The sequence below is a fragment of the Chiroxiphia lanceolata genome, chromosome 2, assembly GCF_009829145.1.
Source record: "Chiroxiphia lanceolata isolate bChiLan1 chromosome 2, bChiLan1.pri, whole genome shotgun sequence".
In the NCBI taxonomy this organism is placed as follows: domain Eukaryota; kingdom Metazoa; phylum Chordata; class Aves; order Passeriformes; family Pipridae; genus Chiroxiphia; species Chiroxiphia lanceolata.
The window spans coordinates 13,599,589-13,624,823 of NC_045638.1; the positions used below are offsets into that span (position 1 = coordinate 13,599,589).

Below are 25,235 nucleotides of genomic sequence, written 5' to 3' on the forward strand. Positions count from 1 at the left end.
TGGACTGAATGATCTTAAAGGTCTCTTTCAACCTTGATGATTCTATGATTCTATGCAATAATGTACATGTAAAAAAGAAATACGTAACAGACATTAAAAATATAGGAGCTGACGTTGTCTTCAGTTACTGGATTGATCAATAAAACACGGAATGGCATTAGAGCAGTGGTTACACATTTTTGATCTGGTGACCATGGCCAGCCCTCAGCGTTACTCACGGGTCAGCAAACGCCGTTCATGTTTGAACTGCCAATGCACCACGGCCAGGTGGGTTCTCTGTAACGGTGTCTGCAGGCTGTTGGCTGGCAACCAGTGCCCTGTTAAAGGAGCTTCTTCAGCCTGAAATGCTGCATATCCCTCCTCAGTGCTGGGACATTGGACAGCTTGGCTAAGCCTCTAGCCATCAGGACAGGGAGCATGCAGGCTCACAGGCTGCACAGTGCTTTAGTTGCAGTTTGCCCTTTCAGTGAGTCCTCCCTGGGTCACTGGCGCCCAGTGCTCCTTCCAGCTGTGCCAGGGGAATGGGCACAGGTGGATAAGTTGCCGAGGGTCACATTTTGCTTCCGGCTGGTGCTCATGGAGATTGAGGTACTCCATTGGCAATTCTTTTGCTTGAACTCTGCTTAACTTGGGGCCTGTCCTACCTCTAGGATGGATTTTGTTTTCTAAATAATGTGTTCCAGTTCAGTCAGAAGTCATGGCTGTCATGCAGGAATCTTGTCACGAAATTGTTTGGCCTTTTGCAAATATTAGACTAGATTATATAATAGTTGTTCTACTTTCATAATCTATGAATCTCTACATATATACATCATGGTGCTTCTTGAAAAGGCAGTGGAAGCTGCTTTTCTTCTCCAGTGTCTTCAATTTGTAATTGCATCTTGCATTCAATCATTACTGACCTAATAGTAATGACAAACAAAGTGTATTTGATAGAAGATAAAACTCAGAAAGAGCAACTGATAATGAGATAATTTGGAATGTTTGCAAACAGAATGCTTATTTTGAAGTTATTATTCTTATTAGGTTAGTTGGCCCTGTTTTTAGTTGCCAAGTCAGCAGAACTGTGGGAGAACAGGCTAGACTTTCCTTCATACATGTGTTAACATTAGAACTGTTTGTGAAAAGTTTACCTGGAGACAACCACCAGTAATATTCAATAGCAGCTTAATTGTTCATAAATTTACCTGTTTGAGTCAAGGTTTCTGAAGATAATATATGAGAAAACATGGTTTTAATTTTTGACAGTGTTCACTTCCTAAACCTATAGGAGAAGACCTTGGTACTCCTTAACATGGTCTTTCCACTTGAAAAGAGCGTTCACACCTCAGAAACTTGGCACATATTTTTAGTTATTTTTCAATATATTTGTTAGGTTTTTGTCTTAAATGTTCCTTGCTCAGTGTTTCTTGCTCTGTAATTATTGTTTCCCAACATCAGGAACAGCTTCCCAGAATAATCGGTCCTCATATGAGTAGATCTTATCCAAGTGATTTGTTCCAGTGAAATCACTTATCTGTTTTAAATACTGCCTCTGAGACAAAAGGCGATTACAGCATTAGACTTCCCACAGAATTTCCCTGCCAGCTTAATTCTTTCATAAGTACAGGCTTGGCCTGCTCTACCAAGTGTTGCCTGTGTAACTCTACTGGTTCAAGATCTGAAATTCCGTAGACCTTTGTTGATGGCAAAATCTCAGATGACAATGCAAGTATTCTCTTTGCCAAGACGACAGCATTTTTGTCGTGTCGGGGTGAGGGACGTGGTGTAGCTCTGTGAATAAAAAAATAGAGTAGCTCCTTCCATTAGTTGTGTCTCCTGCAGTCACACTGAATTGCAGAGTTACTATGGCATGGGTGGGTCTACATTTGCCTGTTGAAAAAAAAATGTTTCTGTCTTCCTTGCTGCTGTGTGAAAACCCAGCCCAACAACCAAACATAACAGAGGACAAGCAAACAAAAACACAACAGGCTGTAAACAAAAGAGAGGATGTGGAAGTGCTTGTGTTTTTGGCCTGTTATTTCAATGGTAGGACTCCTTCTGCAAATCACTGACAACTTTCCTTTTAATCCATTGGAAACATAAGCATGAATGTTTATCCAATGGCTTGGAGCTAAGTTAAATGGCTACAGTAGCCTAAGAGACTATGAAGAGTAATAATAAAAAGTCAGCATCAAGATACACTCGAAATTAAGCTGCTTCTAGCTGTCATGGAGGGTTTCTTCATGAAGTATCCCACTCCAGAACCAGCTCAGGGCTGTCCACAACACTGTGCTCTCCCCTCTGAGCTACTGTCCCATTAAATAGAGCCATTGGTTACAAAGGCATTGCTGGGTGCACGTGGAGCTGTGAGGTGCTTGCTGGGAAGCCCCTGGTTACCTGCCTTCCATCTTTTCATGTCCTGAAGTTTATTGAACATCATTCAGTTATTTTGCAAATTTCATAGAAAGCAAGACACTATTTAAACTTCTCATAGAATGAACAGCTTCTGATAGGCAAGGGTTACTGAGTAGGATGGTTTTGCATACCTTTGTTTTTAGGAAGTGAATTTGGTTAGTACTGAATGCAGTGTCTTTGTTTTCAGGAAACACCACTCGTGTTGCAAGAGTTTTTTATTATCTTCTGAAGTAAATATCATTAATGAGTCCTAATATTACAAGGACTTTTCCATCTGTGACATGTAATAAGCTTTCTCTCACATGTTAATAATGCAGTAATGTTGTGGCATTTTGTTTTGGTTTAATAATAATATGTTCAGGAGGTGAGACCTCTAATGAGATAAACTCTCCTTTTCTTTCTTTTATTTCTCTCCCCTCAAATATTGACAAAGTAGAAATTAGGAGGAGTCTGAATGAAGAAGGAAAAATAATAATTTTACTAAAAAATGGAAAAAACTCAAAAACAAGCAGAAAAACAATAGCAGAAAATATCACCTAGCCACCCCCTCCCCACTAGGTTAAAACAAAACCTAGAAGGATATCTTGTTTGAAGAGAAGTCCCCCATGCTCCAAACTACATGATGGTATGAAAAAATCAACCAAAAACCTTTCCCATTTAACTAAAACTACAACACATTTGGACTGCTTAAATGAAAGTAAGGTCTCCCTGCTGACACCAGGTGTATGGTGCTTATGTCATCAAAGATAACCACAAGTGTGAGCACCATATAAAATAATTCTCTATTCCCATCTATTAAAGCTCTAGAAATTGGAAAAGTTATCGGTTTGAACAATGTATAAACAACCTTCCAGTTAATGGAGAAGGGCAACAAAGTTAAAGTTGTGGACTGGCTTCCGTAGAAGGAACAAGTAAATGCGATAAAGCTGTTCAGCCTGGAAAATGTGACTCAGGGGAGAAAAGTGAGGTAGGGAACAGTTGACTGCAGATGAACTTATTGAAGCTTCCATTACAAGAATAGCAAATAATACAAGAAGGAGGCAGGTGCTGAAAAACAAAATGAGATAATTCATCAGCGAGTTCACACTTAGGCTGTAGACCACCCTGCTACAGGAGGATGCAGATCTCAGAAACTTACCCTGGTCCAAAATACAAGGTTAATTTCACTTGCTTGACTAATTGCAAAATGTAAATGTCTAGAATATAAATAACACAGAGATGAAGGGAAAAATATGACAGAGAAAGACAGAAGTACATTTGCACAAAATCTTTGTCTAACCATCTGATTATTGTCAAAACTATAGCAAACTTCTAAAAGTACTGTAATGGATTAACCAAACTGAAAAAGCTGCTATATAAATTACTTGCTCTCTTCTTACAATTCTGGTTATTACTGACAAGAGACTGGAAAAAATACAAGTAATTATATACAAACTAAAAGAGGTTTGATAAATTATATCTGGTTTTTAAAAAATTCTTGAAATATTTTATCTTATGGTCTTATATACAAACCAGGTGGTCTCATTTTACTCATAAGATGTTTTTGTTAAGCTTAGCAATAATTTTTCTAGGCCAGATAAAACAAAATAGTATTGAATACTCATTGGGAAGATATTGCTATAATTCCTTTGATCTGTCAGCACATGGCATTTATGCATTTCTCCATATGGCTTTGATAGGATATTGCGGATTTAAATCTATTGCATTTGATTTATTTTCATATCCAGTAACTGAGAGGTCACAGAGTAATGGGAATATTGACAGGTCTGGTTCTAAGCCCTGATCTGTAAAGTGGGCTTTAATGATGAGCATTTACAAAAGCTGGACTGATGGGAAGCTAATAGAGGTTGTTCTCCATTGAGCAAAGACTGAAAGAAAAATCTCGGTCTTGCAAAGGTGGTTACATGGATGAAAAGCACCACGGTGTTTGCCTGTGGGGAAAAAGAGATATCTTCCTGCAAACCAGGCCTATTTTCTTCAAATAACCTCCAAGGAAACAACCTCTGCCAAGCTAGGAGCTGATTACCAGTTGCAGGCCTCAGACCATAGCCATTATTGTTTTAACATTTCTGCCTTCCTCTTTATCCCAGCAGGAACCAGGCTTTATGGGCTGCCATGTAACTTGACCTTGCTTGGAGATAAAAAGACAGATTAGCACCCAGTGATAGCAAAGCCAGAAGCAAAAAGACAGTATTTAGAAAATAAAGGAAGGAGCTGGCACTGTATGATTACGTGTAATGTTCTACCCTGTGCAGCGTGGGTGGCCTGATGAATAGTTCCCATCCACAAAACCCAGACAGAAACTTGGATTGGTCATAGTTTCTCCATTTTTAACCTTATCTGTGCAGAGAGGCTGTGATTTTCATCACTAAGGTGCTATCGATGGTGATTTCCTGTAACATTTGAGATAAGGAAAAAAAAACCAAAAGAAAAATGGAAAGGAAAAATAAGAAACCGACCTAAAATTGCAGTGCTTTCAGTAAACAAAATGAATAGTAAATCAGCAGAAAGAACTGGATGTGAATCTTTAAGTCTTTGTTGCTGTTTTACTACTGTCCTGTGGGCTTTCCATGCAGCAAACCAATGAGCCCTCAGATCAGCAGCAATTAGGCATGACTTCTTCAAGTGTCTCAGGGATGCTAAAGAATGCTAAATGCTCAATGACTGAGCATTCAGCATCAAAAATCTGAAAAAAAAGTGTAAAGTCAAAAAGAGATTCCGGTATGATCAACCATTGGTGCTCAAACTGCTGTGACAACTGTACATCACACAAGTGGTCACTGGGAAAACGCAGACAGGTCACAGCTGCACGGCCACGAGGTCCCAGTTAAGTCATAGTGGAAGCAAAGTAAGTGATAGATTTCCTTCAGCCTGTCTCAACCACCACCTCATCTCACAAAAACAAATCAAACCAAAACTCCGCTATGATTTTGTAAGGATTTCAAGCCAAAAGCTGTAGAAGTGTAGTTTTTTTCATATCAGACCATATGGCAGATAATAAATATCTGAGGGTCTGATGGCTGATAACTTCCTACATAGGCATGGGCAGAAAATACAATTTCTGTAACCAGGTTTCCTGACAGATAATGCCACATCAGTCTTCACACATCCTCACTCTGTCTCATGTATCTTTAGGTTATAAGCTCTTCAGAGTGAGTACCCTTGTGGTGCTCTGATGACAGTTAGAGTATTTTAGTGCTATTACAGTATGTGTCAGACCCGAAAGGAGTTGCAGCTCAGTCAGCTCTAGTTAAGTGGGACTTAAGGTTGCATTCTTGCCTTTATTTTGAATGGCTCCTCAAAATTATACAACATTTTTATTAAAACCTCAACAAAACAACCTGTACTCCCAGTTATCTGTACTGATGCCAGTGCAAGGAATGGGTGCTTGTTAAGAGGTGGCTCATTTGCAGCTTACTAAATCCTAGTTAGTTTTTCCAGCTATTTTTTACAGGTAACAGAATACATTTTTCATCCTGGGCTTATGGAGTCGTTGAGACCAAGTCAAGGGTTAAGCTGCTCAGCCCATCAAACCTGACTTTGTTCTGCAAACAGAAAAATTGTGTACCTTCACCCACCTCAAAAATGCGTGAACTCCTCTAACAGAGACAAAGAATTAAGTTGCACGGTGTATTTGGAAAGCTTTATTTTCCTCATCATTTTACCTTGTGTGAATTGTGTGTGCTCAGGGATAACCAAAAAGCAAAAATCCCCGGAGACCAAACCAGCATTAAGCCTGGTTGCAGCATCCTGCCACGGTTCTTTTGTAACTGCTTGGTGGGAATAATACATCTACTTTCTTTGTGGTTTTTTCCTCCTTCCAGACCCTGACGGCACCTGCTCCATTTGCTGATGAAACAAGCTGTCAGTGCCAAGCTCCCCATGAGAAACTAACCATTGCACAAGCCCGCCTGGGAACTCCAGGTATGTGGAGAGAGCTGCTTCTGCAGGACTCTGGGCGCTCCCAAAGCACAGGTTCTTCCTTACAAACATAATTAATGCTCGCTTGTGCCTTCCACTCACAAGCAAAAGGGCCAGCCTGATATCTGGTGCTAGCAGGTAATGGAGAAGAAACCAACAACTACAGGACTGTTATCTCCTGTTAGACAAAACGTTTCAAGTTAGAGTTTGATGTTTTTGTGAATGCATGTTTGTTGGAAAGAAGTCTTGCTAGCCCACTCCAACCAGCCTGAAAATTGTATTATGTATGTAGTGGCTACCTTCTAGATTCTCTTCTCATACTGCCTCTCTATGCTGGAAAACTCTTCTTTCACTGATGTTCCTGTTGATTACATTAGACCTTCAGAGGCCTTAAAGGTCCTTTGCCCTTTGCAAGAAACCATGCCAATTTCTTTATCTGGACATGTGTGATTGGGCTGAGGAAGCGGGATGATTTCACATAAAGTCTCAAATGGAAAAAAGGGAAGTGAAAAGTTTACGTAGAAGAGGTAAGCAATACATTTTTACAGCAGTAAGCTGTGGAAAAAAGCAAGCCACAGGGAAGAGGGGAGGAAAAGGGAGATGATGGGGAAAAATCCATAAGGCAGAACTGATTAGAAAAGCAGAGAGAAAAGAACAAGACATATGGTGGAACTCCGAATGAGGCAGAAAGATGACATTTTTGCTAAATTAGAATAGGAGATGATGGATGATAATAAATAGGCTTAGTCTGAGAGAAAACAGCAGAGAGTGCAAAGAACGAGTAATGTGCAGTATGAAACGCTGCGAGTTCACCCATGTTGCTTTTGAACATCAGAGCTGGGGTAAATATCCACAATCATCTGATCTGGGAACAAAAACCTATCCAGTAGAATTAAGTGCAACTCGTTTGGGGTCTGAAAAAATCACTGTTGTTTTTCTGTCTCCACAGTTGACAGACCTGTCAGAGTATATGCAGATGGGATTTTTGACCTCTTCCACGCTGGCCATGCTAGAGCTCTTATGCAAGCCAAAACTCTATTCCCAAATAGCTACTTATTAGTAGGAGGTAAGATTAGAGTTATTTATTGCACTGGATTTTTGCTTCTGTGCTTCAGTATCAGGGAGTTATTGCTGAGCACGCACCCCCAGCCGTTTATACGCTCTGACTTGAATGCTGCTTTCCCTCCAAGGGCTTTCTATAGGTGATTTGCCTTGAATTACATCTTAGAATTGCATCAATTAAAGTAAAAGTCAAATTCTGCCCTCAGCAGCACAGGCACAATTCCCATTCTAGTTAAAGCAGGTGCCTGCATGACTCTGAGCTTAAAATAGCTCCATATGAATAATTTACCTTTTTCAGTTATTTGCTCAAAATTGTTCAAATTTGGAGATGAGTGAATGAGAACAACTGCTCATTTATTTCTGGCTCCTTGGTCCCTTTGCCAGCCAGGCACAGCCCATGACCCCTGTCTGCCAGGTCCAGACTTAGCCTTCGACTTCATCAGAGAAGCTGAGTCTGGCCCATTGTCATTGAAGACCCAAATGTAGGTCATGAGTTGAACGTAGTTTTCAGCTCACAAGTGTCCCTGGGCAGGTTACTTTCTTACCTTTTTTTTTTTTCCTATGAATATCTTGTTTTCTCACTGTGCATCTGTTTAACAGCTGTTCAGCAGTTGGTTTGTGCTCAAAGAGTTACTGGAGAGTGGCTCTTTCCTGCCCAGTTGGCTGTGCAAGCCCCACTCTCATGAGGCCTCATAAAATGTGTGGTTTGGTTCCAGTTTCCCTGCACCTTTTGGGTTGAGATGCCTTATAGAAACATTTCACAGCAACCTTCATTCAGCTGCTCCAATGCTTAGAGCAAACATGAATTAAACCTTCAGGCACTGTAAGATGCATTATTTTGCATATTTGTCCCAAAGGAGTTGAAAGGGAGGAGAGGAAAGACCCAACACAGAGCAAAACAAGATCGCCTTATAAACATACTTTTTGGTTTTACTCAAGTTTATGAATTGTGGCAATTCCCATGGAGCTTCCTGGAAGGTAAAGGAGACATCCCTTTGTTATGAACAAAACATTAAGAACTCTCTTGTTTTCCTGCTGAGCCAAACAACTTGCAGAAGAAGGAAGTGGAGGTGCAAGACTGTCAGATTTAATAAAAATACAAGTTATGAACGTTCGTTGTTGCTTTGAAAGGATTGGGGAGTGTTCCAGATAAGGGAAGGAGCACTGAGGCAAAAGCCTGGCTCCTTTGAAATTCATGGAATAGCTTCACTTTGCCCTCATTTTTGGAGTGAAGGACAAAGCAGCCAGCACTCATCAGCACCTTCTCCTTGCAAGGCACTCTGTGTTAGCATGTTTAAAAAAGGGGTACCTTCCCACACCCACATGCAATTTGTGCTGCAAGAGCACCGGTGTCATGTGTCTTTGTGGGCACCACAACCAACCCCTTCTATTTCTTGTTCTGAAGATAATTATTTGGACCTAAGACCACTTTTTTATAAATAGATGTTTATACCTCCCAAAATCAGTCATTAGAGCAGGATGACAAATCAAAAGGAAGTACGAAGATGCTGTGTCTGCACTGTACGTGAACAGTGATCAAAAAATAAAATCAAACCTTCCTACAGAATTCAAGAAAAAAATTACTATTTTCCAATAATTTTAGTAGACCTTTTCTTCCAGGAGAGGGTAGCTTAAAGATGGCATAAAGGCTGTAAATAAATACAAATACAGTCTCAGAAGGGATCTTTCTACTGAGAATGCTTTGATCTCCATTAAATTTCTTGTCAGCAGGCATCAGAAATGACATAATAGGATAGAGTGGCATTTCACTAGCTGAAATTCGTACGTATGTTGTTAGCTGGCTTTGAATTTTGCACAGGCTCCAGGGCTACCTGAGCCTTCCTACATTTTTCCTACTTTAAAGGCCCTTAATGGCCATCACAGCAAGAACATCCATTTTAGATCTCAAAAAGGCTGCATCTTTGCCAGCGCTTTGCCTCATAGGTTGATGTTTACAAATTAGAAAGAAGCAGCAGCTGAAGGGCTGCTCTCTCACTTCCCTGCAGCACTAATAATGTTGCATTTGTCATTTGTCAAGTACATTTACAGACTCTCATTACAAGTGAGATCTAAAGGCACAGGTTTGACCTGTGGTGAAGGACGACCACTGGCAACCCAGCTATAAATGGGTATCACATTATTCCATGAGGGGTGTCAAATGACTGTTGTAGCTGTAATATTGGACAGACTTACGGTTGTGGAGAAGGTCACTGTTTCACACCGTATTATGTGGGTAGAAAGATAAAACCCAACTTTTACAGTCCTCTGGTAATGTGAGTGTTACTTCCTCTCATTTTAAAAGCAATGTGATAAAATGTCCATCCATAGTTAAAGATGCAGGATTTTTGGACCTTTAACTCTGCTCATTTCACTAGAGCATATGGCTTCTCCCAGTCCTTTCCTTGGGGCATCCTTCTGCAATTTCCCATGTAAGCATGGCACAAGCTTTACTTTTTTTTCTGTGAAACCTGCTGAACTCAAAGCTAAACTTGGAGACAAATTCCTATAAAATTTGCCATAACTTGTTTTCCATCTGTGTTTATTTAGTAGAGAAACTGTTGCACTGTGATTTTGAGCTTTGTTGGCAAATTTGTCATTTAGAGCGTTGTTTACATGAGAATAAAAAGTGGGAAGAGGAGGCCCAGAGAGGCTGAGAGGTCTCCATCTTCAGATACTATTGGACATGGCCTGAGTAACCTGCTGTAGTTGACTCTGCTGGAAGGAGGGGGTTTGGATTAAGTGATGTCCAGTGGTGCCTTCCCGCCTCAGCCATTTTGTGATACAGGGAGTTAGCGAGAACTCTGTGATTGCCCACACTGCACTTTTTCATTGGTTTTAAAGCATTGGCTATCATTCCTGAAATTTCACAGCCCACGAAATCCCCACTTACCAGGGGATTGATTTACCTTAATGTGTATATGGTACCACCTGAGATGTCCTACAACATATCCTTTGGCCTCTGGCTGCAGCTCCAGAAAGAGAAGGATCTTCCAGAAGTATATGGCTGTACCTGCCATTGCTGAGCAGAACTCTTAGATGCCCTGGAGCACACCAAAAATTGCTAAGCTAATAATTAAGTGCTTAATGGAATTATATAGGAACAATCAACTGCTGGTCATGCTAATTTTGCTGAGTGTGGACCCATTTTGCTGATATTTCCATATTTTAGTTTGCAGTGATGATTTAACTCATAAATTCAAAGGCTTCACTGTGATGAATGAAACGGAGCGATATGAAGCCCTCAGACACTGTCGTTACGTGGATGAGGTCATCAGAGATGCACCCTGGACACTGACACCCGAGTTCCTTGAAAAACATAAGGTACATTTCTCCCTTTATTTCTCCTTCCCCTTCGTAGACTGACAGTTTAGAGTAAACATGTGAAATTCTATTAGTTTAATTCAGTAAATTCCAGTCACTGAAATTAAATACATACCATTGCTTGCCTCCATCTCTGTCAGAAAATGTTATATTTGTCTTGACTTTTTTTCTCAATGTGCTGTGATGATGTTTGTATTGGGATTTTTAAGAGCAAAGTAACACTGAAGAGTTATTCACAAATTGACTTTCAGAAAAGGAGATCATGAATCTTTGAAAGTTTGTCATGTAGTGATTGAAGTCCTGAATTAAAGGCATGTTTCTTACTAATGGCAAGAGGTGCAATATGTAAAAATACCCTGTGTCCTCTAAAAGGCAGGATAGAGTGTTTTACATGCTATTGATTGCCTTGCAACATATATGAAACTTAACAAAAGCATATTAACTAGGGTGTGTTTTAGTGTCCACATCACTCAGTGTCAAAGTGACAGTATGACAGTATTAAGTGTACATGTATATATGCTCAGGAGCCAGAATCAATAATCCTGCCTCCATGGTTTTGAAGGCCAAGGCTTCGCCACTTGCCTTAGCTTTTCCAGTAGCAATAAAAGCAGGCACATGAATTTTAGGTTTTCTACAGCACATCACACTGAGCCAGTCAATGATGTGGCAGAGGCAGTGCCTCTGGAGACGAGCTTTCTGTTCTTTCATAATTGATCATACAACACCAGCAGTTGCAGGCCTAAACCTAGTGCAGTATTCTAGGTGATGGCTTTAGGACAAGAATGTCAAAAGCAAGTTAGCTGAAGTCAAGGAACGAGATGATCCTCCACAACAATCTCCCAGTGAACCAAATTCAGTGATGGTGGGATGTGATTCTTCTGTTTGCTGGCAGATTGACTTCGTAGCCCACGATGACATCCCGTACTCTTCCGCTGGCTCGGATGATGTATACAAACACATAAAGGAGGCAGGTAAGGGCAACTTTGCATTTTAGCACCTTCCTTTTCAGCCTCAGCTCAAATTCTTTTACAGCCTTTTAACCACAACTGCTGGGAGAGAAGCAGTAGAGATAATATCACATTCTCTTACACCCTAATGGTAGGTACTCCTGACTTGAGCAGAAAGATGTACTTTGTAAAACCACAAAGGATGTCCTTGACTGAATTCCTGCCATAACCCCAAGGAAACCATTCAGATCTGGCATGAAAGAGTCCCATCTGGGTTTTTAAAACAATTTTATGGTGCTTGACTAAGACTTTTGAATGGAGGAAAATGAGTTTAGTTCCCACAGCAGCCCAGCCAACTGCAGTCATTTGTTGATAACTGCAAACTGATGGATGACTCCTTGACACATCCCAGTCCTAAATATGGGCAAGCACAGGCACCCTTCAGGAGTCATTAGGATCCACTTCTGATTTGCACTGAGGGTTCTTTTCATTACACTGGCAGAGGGTTTAAATCTGTACCAGAGTAATTCATTTGCCATGCATATTTAGCAGTTTGGTTGACTACCGTATTACACTGAACATGAATATGCTGAAGTCATTAGGAGTTTGTATCTCTGCAGTTCAAGGAAGCTGAATTAAATCTGAGGAGATAACATTAAGCCGCTGTTTGCCAGCAGTATGTATCCTAACACAGTGAACAGTGGAGGAGGAGGAACAGATCATGACTTTCTTCTCCTACTCCCTGGAGATGCTGCTTTGAACCCTGGTGAATTCAACCTCTGTCTGGTCTACATAAACATGTATATTGGAAACTTAAAAAAAATTCCAGAGCAATCTGCCTGGTGGTAATTTGTTGTGCAAAGTCACCTTCCCAAGCTATACAATGACAGTGGCAGACCAGGTATTGACCTGAGCTGAAGGAATAAGCTTTTTATAGCAGCAGTTCGTGCTCTTTTTCCACTTGTGAACTTCCCTGTGGTGTCAGACTCACAACCCTCCTTTGGGAACTACTGTTCTATAGTTTCAGAGCCAATGCCAGTTTACTTCACTAGGCAGTGCAAAAAAGGCACCCCTGGTAAGGACAGGTGACCAAGGGACATCCAGCACATGTGCTGGACAGGCAGCTATTTTGCTTTTCTTCTGTAAGGTGCTGAGTACACAGGACAACGTGACAGGAGCCCTTGGTGTCACTGCATCTGACTGAGCATGAGACTGCCCAAACCTGGCACACCCTTCTCTGCTGTCATTGGGCATGGGTGCAGTGCACATGTCCTGATAAGAAATTCAAACTTTGCAGAATAGAGTATGAACTTGCAGCTTCAGGGACTTGGGGTCTGTTGTTTGTCTGTCATGGCGAGATGCCAGAGAAGCATCTTGAGTCTTGTGTGGATGGATTTTGTTACATATAAACTGGCAATAGCGTTACCTTATTTGTGAAGAGTTTTGAAATCTAGTGCTGTAATAGTCCTAATGCTCCAGAACAGCATTATTACAATAATGAATTTCCCCTTTCTCTTAGGGGTTTTGTTTTAAATAGACCAGTGCTGTGGATGCATTTGTGCATTTTCATTAGTTCCAGTACTCCCGTTTTCCCACATGAGGTTCTCGGAGAGTGCAAAAGTGGATGGGAACTGTGGAGTTCCTTGTGTAGATTCTCATGAGCTCCTATTTCCCCACTCCCTTCAGCAGGTGGGAGGGCATATAGGCAACAATGAGCTGGGTAACTCTGCAATGACTAAACCTCTGCACATCTGTGAACAATTAGTTTGGAAAATATGAATCAGTCCAACACATGAAGCATATGAAAGCCAAGTCAGTGACTAAAGGTAATGTTTGCATAGAGTTCCACTTTTGGATTAAGAAAGGTAAGGTTTGGATTTTGTTCATATATTCTTGTAGCTCCTATGTATAAAGGTTTCTGGCTCAAAATGGGTTTCACTGCTTCTAAAAATAGTTTCCTGAGTGACTGCTGCAAGCCTGAAAAAGCATGATCAGGGAAACATCTCTGCTCATGATTAAAGTAATCTATTTTTTAGCAGAGTATTAATTAGAGATCAGAAAGAAAAAATATCACATAGCATTTAATCACAAGAGGCTGCTAAGCTTCTTGATTCCTTCTCTGAGGCTTTTCCCAACCCTGTGAAATTAGCTAGCAATGCCTGCCTACTTGAAGTGAACGTGTGTGGATTAATGTGCCAGTAGCTTTAGCAGTGTTTAAGACAAAGCATTACTTTTCTTTTTTCAAAACCATTTCCAGTCTTCTCTCACAGCTCTGTCTCTCTCATCAGCAGCTTGATGTTGCAATTACATATAAGTGATAGTAGTAATTTTTTGTAGCTGTAAATAACTACTAAGCCAAGGTGTGCCAGCACTCTGCTGTTATTGCATTTGTGACTTGCATTAACAGTTCAGGTGATCCTGTCTCGGTGAGGAGCAATTAAAAAGCAATAGATATCTCATCCATGTTGAGGAAAATACAAGCAGTATTGATAAATGACCCATTCCCTTAGGGACTGATTCGTCAGGGCAGGGAGGGTGGTTATGCAACTACTGATATGGCTGGGGGGTCATGAAACAGGCTCACCTCAGTCCCCACGGTATAACCCCATTTGTTCACACTACCATTACACTTCCCTGCCCTCTTACAGACTGCTGGCAACTCCAGGGTGTTTTGCAGTGACTGTAATGCACCTTTTACCTGAAGGGGCTTCCTGGCTTTGGTCAAGGCCAGAGGCTGGTCTGTTTTACTCAGCAGAACAAAGACTGACAGATAGTGCAGCACAGGACGGGAGAGTGGAAATATGCAGGAGAGCAGCAAACCACCCTGCTCCTGTATATAACATTAAATAAGTGCTATGCTCATGAAAAGAACTGCTCAGTGAATTGTCACAGCTTTAAAGTTTGGCCTTCCTGGCTCAGGAGTCCCTACTGGTCTAATAACTTCCACATCACAGCCGACACTGTGCAGAGGGCAAACTTCAGTCTTTCTGAAGACCTGAGGAAAAAGAATGGTATAGCAACCTTGCCTTCCCCAAGCTCGCAGAGGAACAACAGGAAAGAACTAGGAATATGGCAGAATTGAAGCCTCTTAGCTTTGCTCAGGCATTTTTGTGTTCCTCCTCATCTACCTGCCCCAGTGCCTGGTCCTGCTGTGCTTTCTGAGCAGGCTTTCTTTTCCCACTTTGCTCAGGAATGTTTGTGCCAACACAGAGAACTGAAGGTATCTCCACATCAGACATCATCACAAGGATTGTCCGGGACTACGACGTGTACGCCCGGCGCAACCTCCAACGAGGATACACCGCCAAAGAGCTGAATGTCAGCTTTATAAGTGTAAGTACTGATCTACATTTCCCTCTGAAAAACCTTCTCCTAGGACCCTGAATGTACAGGAAGGGTTAAGAAAGATACCTTCCTCCTGCTGCTTTTAAAATAGCTGGAAAGAACTCAGTTTAAAAGAATTTAAAAGAAACTGTTAAGTTGAGGGTAGTTTTAATTGCTCCTATTAATTAGCAGCTTCATTTCCATCTTACACTTTCACACTTTTAACAAAGCTGCTGCTCCCCCTTCCTCCTATAGCTGTAGGTGACAATGACACACGAGGAGGGAGCCCACCCCCCCACCACAGGCTGCTCAGCCACACACCCAACACCAGATTTCTTTTTTTATTCCTATTCCAAGAAGGCAGAACAGAGAGCAAGGATTTTGAAATACAAACTTTCTCTACAATGCAATAGGATAAAAGAACCCAAACCAAAACGAAAAACCCTAACAAAACCAGCCACCGAGCAGTGAGATTACTAGGGAAAGCAAAAATAGTTTTCAAAAGACAAGGAAGTATGTTAGGAAGCTGGTACATGAACGATGCTGAATAGCTCAGAAGCCACAATAGGTAGGGTAAGAGTGACATTTGAAGGGATGGCTCACGTTATTCATCTTCCACATACAGACCTGTCCCTTACCCTCCAATGAGAAGTAAACACTTTACAGAAACAAGAGTTCACTGTCCTTCATTTTCTGTTTCAAGTCTTAATTTCAGGCCTCAAGATAACCCACATAACTGAAATCTCCCTTGTAACTGAGCTGGCTCACAGCAGGACTTTCCACCTCCTTCCCTCGAGCTGGGAACACCCTGAATTGTGTCATTTCATGAGAGTTTTGTTTACCTGTTTCTTGTTTTGTAGTCTGGCAGATAAATCACAGATCACAGGGCATAAATATTTATTTCACTGTCCCTCTCTTTTTCTGTGTGACTTAGCAATTAGGAGTTTGCTCTCTCCTCTATGGAGTTTGCTGGCCACAATCCACTGGCCTGCACACATCTGTGTTACAGCCAGAAGCTTCTGTATTAGCCAGGCGTGGAGGTGAAAGTGCATTCAGTTTGGAAATACAGGAAGATTCATGTAGTAGATTAAACACAGTAGTCACAAAAGAAGTCTTTTCAATATGTACCTTGTACACTTTGTTCCATGGATGTTAAACTTGCATTTATAATAATATGGGGGGCATATATAATAATACAGGGGGAATGATTAATGGGAATAGTTAACCAAGGCCATATGTATTGTGATACATTAATGCAATTTTTTGTTGTCTTCTCAACTGTCAGTGGCTAATTATTTCCAAAGTTTTTATTAAACTCTGACCACACTTCTAACAGGAGAAGAAATACCGCTTTCAAAACCACGTGGACAAAATGAAAGAAAAAGTCAAGAATGTAGAGGAAAAGTCAAAAGAATTTGTTTACAAGGTGGAAGAGAAGAGCCATGACCTCATTCAGAAATGGGAAGAAAAGTCCAGGGAATTTATTGGCAACTTTTTAGAGCTGTTTGGACCTGACGGAGCTTGGGTAGGTATTCTGCCATCCCAGGAAGTCTGAGTGGTTTTTATTTCTCCTCTGTAGCACAGATCAAGAGCAGATACTTTTGCTGCAGTCTTTGTTTCAAAATCCAGCACAGTAGGCTAATGCCAGACCTGGTTGCTGAAGCCATTAATGTATACCAATACTGCAGCAGAAGGATTTGCTGCTTCTGGCTATTGCTTCTTTGGGATAATATCTGTGTTTTGTGAAGGTGTGGTGCTGAACAGGATACTGCATTCAGTAGAGCTACATAACAGCAACACATGAGCAAACAGGCTAATGCAGTCTGTTGGCCCTGTTAGCATTAAATGCAACCACACTGACATCAGAGATACACACTGGTGGTAGTGAGGGAAACAGGACCACTGGAAAGGTTTCCAGTAGTTCTCTTCGTGCTCTGTACCCAGCAGTAGAAGATGACAATTTTGTAACTTCAAACACTACTGATAGAAAGTTCTAAGAAATGATTTTAATATCAAGTGTCCAGGCTTTAACTGCCAGCAGGGAAGGCTCAGGTGGAACTAAAGCACTTGCAAAGCTCTCCTTGGTACCTGCTGGCTTTGCAAAGCCTGTTTCCTAAAGATCCCCAAGTGCCTTGGAAAGGCAATTCAGAGCGTGCAACAGCGTCTTTCACCTGCTCCAACCAAAGTCACACACTGAGTGGTGAGTTGGTGACACTTCAGAGCCCCAAAAGATTTCTGGGCCCCATTTTTCAGTCTGATAGCTTGCCAAACCTCAAAAAGCTTTGTTTTCTTGTAGGACTTCCCTTTGCAACATTGCAACTGGTAACAAAGCTCAGTTTGAATGTAGAATTTATCAGTTGTTTAAACCTTCTTAGACCCTCCTGCTGAGACTCAGTCCCTTTCCAACGAGCTGTCTGGACAGCTGTGTTGGGTGAAAGCTCAGGCCCAGCCAGACCCTCCAGTGCAGGCACCATCTCAGATGTGCTGCTCTGGTTGCAAACTCTGAGTGAAAAAGAGTTTGTTTTCTGTTGAAAGGATCTCAGCAGAGTTTTTGTTTGTAAACAAACCCTTAGAAAGCATCACAGACCACTTGTGAATTAAGTAGCCCACCTCACTGCTATGTCACAGCTCAGTGCCACCAAAACACACAGTATCTGCCTGGTACTGGGGTTCTTATCTTTGCACTGCCACGACTTGCTGTGTTGATTGCCACTCAGTTGAGAAAACCCTAAAACTGAACAGAGACTGTATCTTTATAATCTTACAGCTACTTCTGTCCCATGCAAAGGCAGGTGGTCACTGAAGAACACAGACCTCAGCCACATAAATACGTAGCTTATGTAGCAGTTTGTTCATTCACAGTGTCATGTTCCCTGGGGAGGGCAACAAGGGAACTCCTCTGATGAAATGCCCTGGTTTACCAGCATCATCCACATCCACTTGAAGCTTCCCCTGTAAGTTATTGCCTATAGAGCTTGATGTGTGTTCCCCATGTGGGATGGTCCTGTGGCCATAGGTGCTGAATAAATAAAACTAATGCTAACAGAGCATGTAAAATCCACAGGAGGTGAGATGAGTTCGGCTGTGCAGAGAGGAAAGAATTTAAAATCCTTGAATCCATTCCCTGGCTCTACCCACTCAACACTGCACGCTAATGGCATTTTAAAAAACCTTTGCTGATAAAACATTTTACCAAATCCAATTAGCTAAAAGCTGATCTGCAAAGGTCTTTTAAGATATCTCCTGAGTTAGTGTTTGACCACAGAGTAGGACATCTGGTGCAATCATAGGGACCTTTGTTAAGAACAAGAGGAGTGAAATCTTCTCACAGTATTGCAGGAAAAGCATCAGTGACAGCAAGCTGAGAGGTGGTGTGGCTTTTTTTAAATCAGTTTTAGCCTTGGCAACAGGAAAGACTTTTAAAATAATGATAACTTACTATTAGTGTCAAAACTGTTATTAACGTTAATTTGCCTTATCACTGTTAGTTAGATGTTGCTTTTAATGTTGACATTAAAAGTACAGGAATCATTACGGGCATGCTGGATCCCTAGATCAGTAATTTGCATGCCATTAATATGCTATTATTATTTCACAAATAATTATTATAATATGCTTTATGCTGGCATCAATTTCCTACAAGTAAGGGCCACGTAACCCACAAAAAAATGCCCGTTTGTGAAAAAGGTCAAAATGTCAGTTTTCAGATGTCAAGATGTCTATAATTCATTGGCAATTTTGCCCACCTGTGCAATCCCCTGTATGTACATTTTCTGCAAGAGAGTCACAGAGGAGTCAGAAGTGATGATTAATGTAGCATGAAACTTAAGTGTGCTTTGAGAAGGGACCACCACACAGCCTGGCACACAGGGCCCAATGGCAGAGACACCACTCCGTGGAAGTGGAAAGCAGCAGGGTCCATTCCACCTCCTCCCGGACGTGCACAAACGGGCACCTACAATTGAGGTCAGAAGAGAGAAAGCAAAGCTCACGGGGCAGGGTTCTGTGCCAGTCTCCCTCAGAAGTGTCCCTCCAGTTGAGATGTCCCTTCAAGGGGTCTGCTGCAGTGCACAGAGGCAGTTGGGGATAGTTGCACTTGAAACAGCTGCAGCACCTCAGACATCAGCAGAGGCTCAGATGAGCCTTACAGGTTGCAACATGAACCCAGGGACAGTGTCTAGGTCACACAATGTGTCTGCAGCCTGGACCCAAAAACGGCCTTGGAACAATCAGCAGCTCAAAAGCAGAAGTCCTCTGTAACACCCAGCTGACACTTGCTTTGTAAAGAAAAGGAGTATCAACATATAGACAATGAGATTCAGAAATGGGCAAAATATTTTTTCACAGAAGCAAGTTTGCCAAAAAGAAACCCTGAACCGATTGGCTGTACTTGAACTTGCTTGAATTAAGACTTTGAAATTATTTTCCCACCTCTGGTAAAGGTCCAGAGCACATCCAGCCTTGTCTAACCCTCCAGCATTTGGGAAGCCATTAACACTTGTTCTGCTTCTTCAGCACCCAACAGCCCAAGGAGCACCTTGCCTGCAAAGGGTATGACTTACTGACCCTGCTAGGGCACAGCTGGAGAGAAAGATGCATTCTGGAGGCAAGTGAATTACACCACCTCCTCCTCCTGCAGCAGTTGTGGTTTTAGCCAGAAACCTGGTGGATCCAGCACTAGTGCAGGAGGCAATTCGGAGTGGCCAGGCAGTTACCCTGCTGAAGGTGTGAATACACCAGCTTGTTCAAGCCACAAACCCTTTACTGAAGCAGGGACTGGGAAGCAGGTGTCCTACAGCCTGGCTGAGGGCCCTAGTAGGAAGGTGGGATTCCCCTTTCCATCTCTGGCCCAGATGACCCAAGGTACAGCCACGTACCCCCTGCCACATGGGATACCAGCCAAGCTGGGACACTTGGATCTCCCCCAGCACTGGTACCACACCACTATGAAGCACCACTATACCACTGAGCTTTCTGAAGTGGCAGGAGCAAGTCAAAGTGTTTTGGTTGCCCAGGGTAAAGATACTTCACATCAAACATTTTTTTGTTTGTTTGTTGGGAGTCATTTTCACTGAGAGGGTGAAACAGATTAAGTCAAGCCAACAGAACCGCAGATTTCTGTGATCTAAAGAGAAGTTTTGCACCCCTACCACTGAATTGCAAACAGGCTTTGGGGCTTTGCCAGCCCTGGTGACAATCCTCACAGCTCTCAGCCACAGAAATCCTCCCCCGTTCCTGGCACCATTTATCAAGAGCAACCACCATCTGCTAACTGTTGAGATTTTAGGAAGTCTTGGCTATTTTGGACCTAGCAGTAGTGCAGGGGTAGGTTACACACCGTGGGGTGTTGGTAAGTGTGGCTCCAGGCAGGAACTGTTCTGCCATTCCACACTGCAGCAACATCCAGGCTCTAAAACTAAGTCAATAAAGGCCAGTGTGCTAAAGATGTTAATTGGGAGAGGGAGCTCACAGGGGAACAGTTAAATTCAGTATTTGTGCTCGATTTTTAACACCTGGGATTAGCAAACACCAGGAACCTGAGGGGAAAATCAGCATTGGTCTCTCTGCTGGCAGGGAAGTTTCAAAGAGGGGGAGGAAGAACAAGATGGGCAGCTACAGGCTCCTTGGCTGGTAGTAAGGTCAGCACAGAGCAGAGTCACTGCAGGGAGGAGGGGAGGAGGAACAAGATGAAAACTTAGCTGAGATCAAGTCTGCAGCTGCCCAAACAGGCAAATCCAGCATACATTCTGCACAAGTATTTTCCTCTCAGACCTGAATGGCAACTTAACTTTGTACGGGCTGGATCTTTCCTTTCCAGCCGAGCATCACCTGTGACCTGACTGCCAGTGCTCCAGCCAAGATTGAGACTTCTTACTCCCCATCCCTAGGAGGAGCAGCAAGGCACTGAGATTTGGCATTTTTCACCTGACTCCTGCAGCAGCTGCACAGCACATGCCACATCTTCTGTAGCCCAGCCCGTCAGGCTGATGCAAGGCCCTGTAGCTGCTGTAGTAAGTAGAGGTACTTGCCTTAGTGTAGCAGATTGCTTGACTGCAGAGGTGGTCTCTTCCACCCTACCAGCTCTGGCAGGCCTCCACTCAGCTTTGCAAAGCAAAAATGACAATAAAGCTCCAAGCAGAACATAGAGCCTGCACGTGTTTCTCTTTTCACACAGACACCCAAATTCTGACATTCCCACCCCCAGTTTATGGGTTTGGGTGGTGCCTGCTCCAGGTATCTAGGGAAGCAGCTGCCAGTATTTGGCAGGCACAAGGCTGTCTCAAGAAGGGAAAGAGGAATAAAGGCTGGAAGAGCCAGGAAGCTCAGGAGAAGGGTGGTCCGTATCAGCATGCTAGAAGCAAAAAAGGTCGTGGGAACTAGGAATGCTGGGTGTTCAGGCAGAAAACTGACTTTTTAAGAGTGTGACCAACGCATACAAAAAAGACAAAGGGAGTCCCCCAAGCTGGCTTGGGACAGTACACACAGTGTTCTCACACTGGGGGTGTCTCAGCTGAGGTGAAAACTTGCACATAAAAGCCAGGTTATTATGAGCACAGGAGAAGAGGCAAACCAGCTGTGCTCCAGGGCTTTGGCTCCCTGCTCTCTCCCAGGTGAGAGGCACAGTGCAGCCCCCGCCTGCTCACAGCCATCCCTTCCCCCCTGTGCAATACTCAAAGAGCATCTTTTCACTTTGCTTTTGCAGAAGCAGATGTTCCAGGAACGAAGTGGCCGAATGCTCCAGGCTTTTTCTCCCCGGCAGAGCCCAAACAGCAGTCCCACACGAGGCCGCTCTCCATCCCGCTCTCCATCTCCACCTTGGGTCATCAATAAGGCCTCCCCTCCCTCTTCTCCAAAAGCTGCCTCTGCCTCCCTCAGCAGCATGAGCGAGGGAGATGAGGATGAAAAATAAAGATATATTTTTTTAACCATGAGACAGAAGAACAAGCTATGAACTCAGCCACCGGATGGGGAGAAGCATGAGGAACACCAGGGGTATCTCTGACAGCAGGGATCGTGCTCTGGGAGATGTTGAAAACTAACTGGAGCACAGCAAGGGAGATCTCAGGAAGAGCTTATCCCATCCCCACTCCCTGGCGGTGCTGGAGGCCCAGCCAGCAGCACCTGCCAGACACAGCACCAGGGAATGACAAAAACACACCTGTGTGCCAGGTCCTGTCCCTGGTGTGCTGCTTTACAGCTGCTGCTCCAGGCCAGGCCGGCGGGAGCTCTGCACCGAGGGGGGCTGGCAGAGGAGCCCTGCTGGCTCCTGATCCCAGCCCAGCACACGGGCAGGTGTGGGCTGCAGCCTATGGATGGAGAAGATGCAGTTGTACCAGACCCTGCTGACCTTGAGCTCTTCTGGCACATGAAAGAATGGCTTTGCTGCAGCAAATACGTTGAGAAACAGGGAATAAAGTTTTACTTTTTTTTCTTCTCAAATAACATCTGCCCCAGAGCCCAAAGCATACCACTGAAATGGAGAGCTCTCCAGGCGAGTTGATGGAAATCCATTTAAGATATTCAGTGCTGCTTGTTGACTGAGCCTCTGTATGGGGTGTGTGTAAAGTGTCAGGCTTTTTGCTTTTATCAGATTGCTCTCCACATTCTTAGTGCCTGAACAGCTGCCTGATCACTTCTGGTTTGCTCCCTGGCTTTGCACTTCGAAGGAAAGAAAGTAAATGAAAAGACAGCCCTATCTGGAATGTGGTGGTGTGGGAAATAGACAGTTTGAAGATGGTTGTGGTTTTGACTGGTGAATTCTAAAAAACCTACATGGGGTCCCAAGGCCTTGGGATGTGGCCTCCTAGGAAACCCTGCTGCTCCCAGCTATGTATCAGCAAACGACAAGCAAACAGTGCTGCTGTTGGCACATGGTACTCAGCCAGTTCAACAAACTTCTCATCAAACTCTCACCAAGGTGTGTTCACTGACACACTGCCCTTGCAGAGGATCCCAAGGCCATTCCTCTACCCTAACGTGGAGAAAAGGTTGGAAAAAAGGAAGCCTTTTAAACGGGATTAGGCACGAGGATTTTCTCGCTCCATCCATGACACCCATCCAGCCCCGAGCAGAAACACAGGGAGAGCACATGGGTGAAGCTTTCCCTGATGTCCTTCCAGCTGGGCAAAGCCAGACCTGCCTTGACGTCTGGCTCCATGTTCAGCCCCTCAGCTGGCACCTGGTATGGTGGCTGCAGAGACTGGCAGGATTTCTGAGTCCCATGGGCAGCCACGGGAATGCCCCCAGCCCACAGCACTGTGGTGGGCTGGGCACCAGTGATGCCATTTGGCTCCCAGGCTCACCTGGCACAGCTGCCTCAGCACATGGGCACGTTTGAGGCTCTCCAGTCCAGCATCAGCTTTGGTGTCTGGCCAGCAGGACAAGGCTTCCATGGCCCACCTGTCCTATGGGCAGCCTGCTGGGCACAGCCTCGGGCAGTGAGTCACAGCAGCAAAATCACTCTGTGCCGCAGCTGCCTGGAACTGCAAACCCACCAGGAACTGCAAACCCACCAGGAACTGCAGACCCACCAGGACACGGCGGCCTCCATGGGCAGCACCAGTCAGCACTTGCTGGTTCCCTGCACAGACAGCACAGGAAACACTGGGAGAAGAGGGCTTCAAGTGGCTCTTGGAAAACAACTGAGGGAAGAGGATGCCCGAGCACATGGGGTGATTGTACTTGCTGACAGCAGTGCCCCCCAGGCTGCTGTCCTTACCTCACTGAGTGTGACCAGGTTGGTAGGTAAGATTTCTTTCACTCCATCCCTTCCAGATACTTTTCTGGGCAGGTAAATTACAGACCTTGGTACCTGGCACAAAATTAGCCCTGCACTCTGCTCGTTTCCTACAGCTTTCATCCCTCCCCCACTACGAGGTAACTGATTTTAGTTTGGCAACATTTTGCCAGACTCTTCTCAGATGACCACAAGTACAAGTACACAGCATCTTGTGCCACACTTCATCATCTGGAATAAAGCTAGTTCCTTCTTCACAGAGCTGCAAAAAGAGAAGAGCAGGAAATAGGGTTGGAAAGTGCAAAGGGAGAGCCACAGCTACTTCAGCTGCCGCCAGCTGTGCGCCCAATGGGACGATGCAATTAAGACCTTTCTCAGCCTTAGGCAACCTGTTACTGTAATTTCATACCTGGGATGCACTTGTTTTTCTGATCCTTTGCAAGTCTTAAGTCTTCCCATCACAAACCACTCCTCCACCATGGGAACTGTCTGCTCTCTACTGGTGCTGGTGATGTGACGAGCCATGTCCAAATGCAATGGAGGTGGGCAGGGATTTGTTGTTCTTGGCTTTTAGCATTTGTTTTTTGTTCATTTTAGTTTCACAGCACTTAATGTTCAGCAGCCCATGCTCAGTGGTTTGAGTGGAGACAGCACCACAATTTGTGGATGGGAACTGGAGAAAAACCCACCAGTGACCTGTTCTTATCAGATGCTGTTTCTCAGGGTCACAGGTGGGTACCCAGCAACAAAGCCATATACTGTACCAGGTGTCCATTTGCATTTAGGATATCAATAAGCTAAAGCCTTTGCCCTGCAGGTACATTCATGTGCTGTCTCCAGCAAACCAGAACCTCATCGTCTCTGGACACATGGAGGGCAGTTTTGCACTTCTGAGTCATGGTTGGGTTTTATTTTTCACAAGTGTTGCTTTAATTCAGTCCTATTTATCAGCCAAGCTCCACATGAAAAATAAACAGTGTATGACAAACACAGCTGCCTCACCCTGTTATTTTACAGCACCTTTGGACACATGAACACAACCCCCAGCACAAACCCCACTGATGGCACAGTGTCTGTTACCCCATATCCTTGGTACCCCACAAATGCCACTAGAACAGCTCTGCCAACCTGCCCAAAATGCTGCTGCTTGAGTTGCTGCTCTCCACATGGACAGGATCACCTCTCCTTGCCTCACCCACGTTTTTCTGGCTGCAAGGTAAAAGTGGAGAAATGCTGTCCCAGCTGGAGAGGTGCAGCCTTAAGACACCAACAAGTCTGAGACCTCCCTTACCCTCTGCCCCAGCACAGTGGATTCAGGAGCCACTATTTTAATTCTTACTTCTAAGTGGAAGAAAGAGATGGTGCTTTTGCAGCCATTCTGGTTCTGCTGCTGAGCAACAACTGAGATGCTCTTGTGGGTGCCAAGAGGATGTGTGGCTGTAACAGATTTATGGAAAACCGTAGCAGCAAATGTGAGCCACAGGGACAAATCCTGACACTGGCCTTCAGACTTGACTCTTTCTCCA

At 43.7% G+C, this 25,235-nt stretch overlaps 1 protein-coding gene across 6 annotated transcripts in view; it reads left to right on the forward strand.

Annotated features, from left to right (window-relative positions):
- The window catches only part of PCYT1B (phosphate cytidylyltransferase 1, choline, beta), a 42,883-nt gene extending 18,184 nt beyond the window's left edge, over positions 1-24,699 (forward strand). For 2 of the 6 annotated variants that reach the window (XM_032681042.1, XM_032681046.1), the window contains 7 exons: positions 6,222-6,321; positions 7,268-7,384; positions 10,550-10,701; positions 11,594-11,672; positions 14,839-14,981; positions 16,309-16,497; positions 20,791-21,113. In XM_032681042.1, coding sequence (XP_032536933.1) covers positions 6,222-6,321; positions 7,268-7,384; positions 10,550-10,701; positions 11,594-11,672; positions 14,839-14,981; positions 16,309-16,497; positions 20,791-20,880 — 870 coding nt within the window. In that variant the 3' untranslated portion in view covers positions 20,881-21,113. Of the gene's footprint in view, positions 1-6,221; positions 6,322-7,267; positions 7,385-10,549; positions 10,702-11,593; positions 11,673-14,838; positions 14,982-16,308; positions 16,498-17,834; positions 17,927-19,487; positions 19,579-20,790; positions 21,114-21,675 lie in introns of those variants that run through there. The other 4 variants (XM_032681040.1, XM_032681044.1, XM_032681043.1 and 1 more) reach the window with 3 other exon arrangements.
- The last annotated feature ends 536 nt before the right edge of the window (positions 24,700-25,235 follow it).